At 32.9% G+C, this 7,898-nt stretch overlaps 1 protein-coding gene across 1 annotated transcript; it reads right to left on the reverse strand.

The window, feature by feature from the left end:
• Nucleotides 1-6,577: 6,577 nt before the first annotated feature.
• Nucleotides 6,578-7,123, reverse strand: LOC128133359 (uncharacterized). The gene has a single exon (XM_052770754.1). It carries the CDS (start codon nucleotides 7,121-7,123, stop codon nucleotides 6,578-6,580), a length of 546 nt encoding a protein of 181 aa, XP_052626714.1.
• Nucleotides 7,124-7,898: the final 775 nt, after the last annotated feature.

Consider the following 7,898-nt stretch of genomic DNA (forward strand, 5'->3'; position numbering starts at 1 on the left):
TAAGAACACACTATGTACCTTTGACTAAATTTATTAACATTTCTCAACCTAATCCTTTAGATTTGAAATGAAGCATAATATTATCTCCCTTAATTATAGCAAAACAACCTTTCAACTCTTACAACTTTGCAAAGTATGACTCTTGTTTTCTATAATTAATATTGCTAACCTTGCAATACTTTCCTTAATAATCATACAATCATAACATTTATGCTCCCACTATCATGATGATTATTATAAAACATAACACTTATGCTCCCACTAGCTTCGACATGTATTCTTAAACATCTTAACTTCCAGAGAGACAATACCTATTGAATTTCTTAAGTCCATGTTTCTAATACATAGTGCTTTGATAATCTTTTATCAAGGCTTCTTGAACTTATACACCTTTGCCTTCGATAGTTCATATGTGTGTCTAAACAATTAAGACTAATTGCCAAACCTCTCAATTCAAATTATTGAAAGGGATACCGTAACCATAATTGAATTCGAGAATGCAATTTTACAATCACTATCTTCTTAAAATGTTTCTTAGTGAAAGCATTTCCTCACAATCATTTTCATGAAGGAGGAAATCTTATGACACTTAGATTTAAAGCGGTGTATGTGTTCCTATCCATGTGAATTTGTTAAAACCAAAGTTTATGACAAATTCAAACTCATATGGACCGAGCTTTCTTAATCTTGATTTCTTGCCTTATGGTAGCACAGCTGCCCACCATGTCTTCCAAGTAGTTAAGCGGCTCACTTTTTCTTATCAATGTACCTTTCATTGATTAAGGTTCTTTGCCTTTTATGCGTTCAAAATGAGGACTCATAGAACTCTCATGCATAATTAACTCGATTGGATTGGCACAGAATCAAAATAATGTCAACACGATAGGTTGTAAACCTCAACTCGTGTGCTAGTGATGATCGACAAGGTTTATTTGATTTGTTCTTGAAACCCCAATACAATTAAGACTCCCACTGACTCCTTGACATATAAGGTTCTCTTGTCAATAACCATTTCTTGACAAACAAATATTCAAGAGTTAGTGTAGCTTTTATCAAAACACTTCATAAATTGGTCCTAGTTGGTCTTTGTCTTATCCAAGACATCACAACTTTCCACATTTAATGAAAGTTACAAACCTTCTTAATACCTTTCACTCAATGTCACAATCTTAACTTTAAGACTTGTTATTGGAACGAAGTATGATTGACTTGTTGATTTAACCATTTCTTCAATTCTTGATTCCTCTTCTTAGACATACAATTGTACTAAGACTCACTTAGAGGATCAATTGAGATATGGTTCTTAATCATTAAGACCTATCATAAAGCATAAAAGGTACTCTCCCTTCTTCTTAGAATGGAGAAACTTTTATCTCTCTGCCTACTTGATTCTTGTTATTCGTTCTGCTATTGATCTAAACCCTTTAATCAATTCAAAATTACACATAATCTTGTAAGTATAATCATATTTACTAAACCTTTTGTAAATCATGATGAATATCATTGTTACTCTTATGGTTGACTTGATCAACACGCAACATTGTGTGCTCGATCTCTTAGTCCCTCACTTGACACTTCGTCAATGAATTTGTCTAATTTCCAAATATGAAATTTCTCATTCATCGTGCAACCAAGTTGCGTGATTCCAAATTTCTTTCCAATTGAAACTTTGGGCGATAAGAAACTCTCCCTATTTGGTAAATCCTCAACTTTCTATAAATAACATAATAAGAACCAAATCCATTATTGCTAATAATAGAAACATTTTAACATCAATTTTTCATACACGCCATTGCAAGGATAAATAAATAAAATTTAAAATCAAAATTTATTTTATTGCGGAAAAATTTGTCCTTACAATGCAATTCATTGAAAACTTATGCTAATACATCTTTCTTAGCAATCTAATTCTAACTCTAAGTAGTAGCTCAAGAATCTAATCTTCGAGAAACGCGATCGAAATCCATTCCTTCACGGTTAGATTCTGCTCACTTCTTCCCTTAAGCTCCCTTTCTTTTCTTCGATCCTACAAAACATCAATTGTAATCTTATTACATTATGTATTAAGAATCTAGAATAGAAGCTTAAAAGAGTTAGTAAATGGATTTTACCTATATTAGAGCCATACGTTTCGACTCTCCCATCTCTTAGATCTCTTAGGTAAATGGGGCAGCTTCGTCTCCAATGCCCTTTCTCTTGGCAATAAAAGCAAATCGACTCTTTTGGAATAGGACATGGAACTACTTCAGACATCGCCTTTCTCTTATGATCAAACTTTTCGATCATAGCATGTCATTCGTTGCCATTGTCTATATCCATAGAGGTCTCGAAGGCAGATTCACCAATCAACTTTGCTTTTCTATTGCGCCAAATCATTGCAGATTCAACAACAATAAGCATATAGGTGAGATCTATAAGGGTCACGTCGTAGTTCATCATATACTACTCTCTTACGAACTCACTATATGAGTTGGGAAGTGACTGAAGAACCCAATCAACAGCCATTTCTTCACAGACAACGGATCCTAACATTCTTAACTTATCAATGTGTGACTTCATCCCTAGGACGTGTGCACACACGGACTTTCCTTCTTTATGTTTACTTGCCAAAAGGGCTTGAGTGATCTTGAACTTTTCAAGCCTTTGAACTTGTGGGTTAGGGAGAATAATTGGAGGAGGTAGAGGAAGTGAAGCATGATTTCTTATTCCTCGATCGAATCGTGGAATATCATCTTCATGTGGAATGCTTGTTCCACGGGATTTGAGAAGACCATAGTTGTCGAACTTTGACATCTACAAAACGGGAGAAAAACGAAATTCAAGTTAGTTGATAGATTGAGTCCTTGGTAGATCACCCAAATGAAATTCCAAGGCTAGGACCCAACACAATATGCTACAACCTAGAAAAGGGATGCCGTAATCTAGTTGCAGAATATTTGAAGGTAAGTGAATGACGATTCACTAATTTCCACCATGAAAAAACGAAAAAAGAAATTTAAGTTTTAAATCTATGAAAACTCCTAGATCCTTTGAGATACATTGAACTTTCAATGGCATGTTTATATCTCGATATGCCCCTCTTGTTTGTGACTGGGATGCCGAGGATCACAAAGCGGGTGTGAATAACCTTGCAAACTACATGGTGCCCTCACATGTTACAGTCACCTATTCGATATGCCGGTAAACCACACACGCTCCATCGAACTATGACAAACATTGAGTCACCCTTTGCTACCTTTTCTTAGACCCATTTAGTGTGCCGGTTAACCACACACGCTCCACTAACGTCTTCGCAAGGGCACAAAGTGTAATTTCATGGAATTGCATCAATTCACTTTTGCCTAAGTAACTAAGATTGGGAATTTTATGAAAACATTTAGTTACTTTAGTAATTCATGATACTTATAATGGAAGGTTTCGTCCTATCCTACCCGTTCGGCTAACGACCCTCCACTAGTCAAGAGTGCGGTGGGTAAGAGTGGATACCCATTCAATCGCCATTTTATAGGCAATTTCCTTAAACACCCCTTATAGAACAGCTTCGTGAATGAGGCCTACTAACGGTAAGACTGACTTTTAGTTATACATATATATAATGTTAGACTTTTAATGTTATATATAGTATAGGGTGTATTTTATAACTTTTAAAATACTATGTGGTTAACTTTAACAATTACACTTTTAATTCTATTAAATGGTTAACCTAAACTTTTATGGATTTATTAAACCTCTTTTAATTATACACCTTAATTAATTAATAAAACCATAAGGGTGTGATTTGAACTTTTTCAAAACAATACTAGAGTTTTAGAATTTAACATTTCTAATTAAACTTTTAATCAACTTTTAAATTCCAAAACTTGAGGGCAAGTTTTGAAACATTTCAAACCATAAGGGTTTAGAATTTAAATATGCATCAAAATTAAACTATTTAATCAAAATTTAAATTCCAAAACTTGAGGGCAAGTTTTGAAACCTTTTTTCAAAACATTAGGGTTTTAACTATTTAAATTTCAAAACAACAAAACTTTTTGGTTCAAATTTAAACTATAAAACCTAAAGGGAAAATTTGAAACTATTTCACAAGATAATTCAAATCTAAATTACAAATAATCAAACTTTATCTAATAAAACAAGTGATGATCTAAATTTTAACAATTATCTTCTATTTAGGTAAGGATAATCACATAATAATGAAAAAATTCGGATTTCATCACAAAAACATGTTTATGGTAATTATCCAAAGGCAAAACAGGAAGAAAATCGCGAATCTGAGTTGTCAGACCCTTTGACTCGTCGAGTCTTGACCTGGACTCGTCGAGTACAGCTGACTCGGCGAGTTCACCAAGTGACTCGGCGAGTCAAACATTCAGAAACTCAAAAAATCGATTTTCAGTGCTTATTTCGATCAAATATGCATCAATACAATAGAAACCAATCAAGGCTCTGATACCACTGATGGGTTTTGGTCATAAGACATCCTATGTGCTCATACAAACCCTAAAGCTTGGATCTAGGTTTCTCTATTGTACATACTTTGAATCCAAGACTTTGAACCCTAATTCTAGCATATGGAAATCAATATTAACATATAATAGGTTTAAGAGATTACCTTGATTGTTATGTAGCAATAACAATCCCAATTCCTCCTTGAATTGACCTTGGAAAGCTGAGAGTCACAAGTGTCACTCCTCTAATGGCTCACAAACACCATAAGCAAGTGGAGAAGGTATAAAGAGAGAGGAGGGAGGTTAGAATTCGTCTCTAAGACTTCTTGGGAAGGGATACACGAATTCATGACCCTAGGGGTGTTTATATAGGTGTAGAGATAGGGTTTCAGTCATTATCCTTATCTAGTTGCTTATCCACCAAGCAACCAATAAGATAATCCTTGAATCCTTATCATACTCGAATTCTAAGGGATTTACACCTCAAATTCGTTCACCATATATATATATATATATATATATATATAAGATAATCCTTACCTTATTTTGTAACTATCACATAATTACAATTCAGCCCCTCTAGTTTAATTAATTACACTTGATCACAAAATTAATTCTTAATTAATTATTGACCATTATTAATTAAACAAATATGATTTCTCCTTTAATATATTATTCTTATAACATATCAATAAATCATAATAACCTCTCTCTCTTTATTTATTTCTCCAATAAAGTTGCTTTGGTGAAGGCAACCCAAAAGGACCATGCACCATCGGGTCAAGTACATACCAAAATAGTTATGGACTTAGACACTAATCCAACACGTGTGTGGTTAACCGACACATCGATTGAGGGGTAAACACTTAAGGGTACCAAGTAATTTTCATGGTTACTTCACACCTTGTTTTGTGATCCTCGGCATCCCAGTCACAAAACCTGAAGGGCACACTCAAGATTGAAACATGTCATTGAAAAGTTCAATGAATCTCAAAAGATCTAGGAGTTTCAAATCCAATTAATACCTAATAATACATTTCGTTTATCTTGGTGGAAATTGGTGAATCGTCATTCGCCTACCTTCAAATATTTTATAGCTTGGATTACGGCATCCCTCTTTCTAAAGATAAAAGCCGAATAACTTTTTGGTTAGCTTTATCATTATCTTCATATTGAAGGTTAAAGAAATATTTCTCGAGTTTCTCAGAGATTGTTTCTTTCATTTTTACTCTTTCCTGAAAATGTCAATTTTCTGGGATTTTTTTGAGCTTCCTAAGTCAGGGTTTCCAACACTAGGATTGGGAGGTGAGTATTTCTTAAGACCTGAATATTTTCCAGGCTTGGTTTTTTGTTCTATGATGGAGATATTCTTGATGTGCTCAAGAATGTCTTTATTACAAGGGCAAGAGTCAATCTTTTCAGATAACTCCTTACTAATGTCTGTAATAATTTTTGCAGATGCTACTTCCAACTGGGTAATGGTTACATATTTATTGACTGTTAAGTCCAAGTTTATAACCAGCCCGTCTATTTTTTCATTAAGGAGGTTGATTGATCTATTGAGCTCGGGTATCGAGCTGATTGATCTATTGAGCTCGGGTATCAAGGTCATCCTATTAGCTGTTTTAACTGATCATGTATATTAGTGATCTTAAGGTTGGTTTCCTTAAGAGTGCCCTCAATATTTGCCTTTTTGGCGACTTCTTTAACAAATTGGTTGTTTTTTAAAGAGTTTTCTAAAAGAATAGAATGTTTGTCAATAGACTGGGTTAACTTGATAGTTAATTATTTTGTCTTTCAATAACTTCGAAGAATTTTTCAAAATCATTTTTATCAAGATTGTTTTTAACTATAAAGGCTAAATCGTTTTTAAATTGGTTAAAAGGTATTTTATTTTTTGAAATATCTTTACAAATATCTTTTGAAATACCAAGATAATGGCTTATTTTGAAGTTTTTAAGAGACATCTTGCAATGATCTGGTTGAGATAATTGCAGTGGTTTACAATTATTTGAATACTAGCTTTTCCAGAAGTAGAGAAAACGTATTCTTTCTTTTCAGTATTATCGTTAAGAGTTTTAATTTTGACTGTTTTACCTTTTTTATAGAAATGAGGAAAATCAATTTTATTACTCATTTATAATGTCAGTGATTTGTTTGATATTCTGGCGTAGACTATCAATTTTTAAAGACATCTTTCTTATTAAGTTATTATCTTTTCTTTCCGAGCTTTCTCCTATGTGGAGTGAATCCATAGAAATTCTTGGTCTAAGAGTTTCTCCTAGAGCTTTTTTATTTCTAGCTATATTTAAAACCCAAGAGTTTTCTTGAGGATTTATGTCGCAGAATTGTTTATCTTTAACATGGCCTATTTCTGAAAAGACATCATCAAGTTCGATGTACTCGTCTTTCTTATAGTCTATGCTATGGTGACTATTGGTCAGGGCATATCCTATGAGATATGTTACGGTGAATGGTTTATCACCTGGGCTCATAAGGTCACTTCTTTCAAAGTGATGTATAAAAGATAAGGTTTTATCTATATTTGCAGATTTTAAATCCAGAGCAAACTTTGGATAGACTGAAAACATAAACTTTTGGTAAGCAAGGTTTCCATTTGCAGCACCTAAGATGCAGTCCTGTCTGTCAGTAATTCTGTTGTCAATTAAGGCCATTTTTATGGGAGAATTTATTCTTGCTTGGAATTGGGATTTTATCAAAATATTTACAGCTCCGATATGGACCATTCTAATTTTTGATCTAATCTCAACTGGAATACTTTTTAAGTTATTTGTTCCTTAGTTAAAAAGGGTAGAAAGACAGCTCCTATTGTATCGTTTATGTCTACAGACATTTCTTTAGTACTAACAAAGTAGAAGATTTCATTTTTCCGTTTAAGAGGATTTAGAATACTAAGTTTAGAAGGAACATTTTTGAAGATGTTTTCTTTCTTTATTTTTGAATCTATTTTCTTAACTCGAGAGAGAAGGTCTTGTTTTATTAAAAGATTTGCATGAAAGCCATCTTCATCTTCAACATAAGTTAAGATTTGTTATTCTTCTGAATTATTTTCCTCAGAGTTGTTGAAAATTTCTTTATTCATTTTAAGAATTGTTAACAAGTTAAAATCCTTTTTCTGAGTTCTGAAACTAAGTTTTTATTTCTATCAAGATGTTCTTGATGTACTTTTTGCTTATGCAGGAGATACTTACGTATATTAACCATGTTTGGTATATATTCGTGAGTATGTTTATTTTGTGCTTGTAGAATTCTGAAATTTATATGCACTAAGTTTTTTTTTTTTTTAATTACTGAAAAGTATTTCTTTATGTTGAGAAATTTCAATCTGTTTATTATGAATTCTTTCGAAAATTACACTGTAAAGTGTTTTATTATAATGTAATGCCATTTTTATCAAGGCTCTGATACCAGTTCTGGTGTGTGGGTGTG

Source organism: Lactuca sativa, chromosome 4 (assembly GCF_002870075.4).
Source record: "Lactuca sativa cultivar Salinas chromosome 4, Lsat_Salinas_v11, whole genome shotgun sequence".
Lineage (NCBI taxonomy): Eukaryota > Viridiplantae > Streptophyta > Magnoliopsida > Asterales > Asteraceae > Lactuca > Lactuca sativa.

Excerpts from the sequence above, each read along its gene's own strand:
- LOC128133359 (XM_052770754.1), bottom strand. The coding sequence starts at position 7,123 with ATGGCCTTAATTGACAACAGAATTACTGACAGACAGGACTGCATCTTA.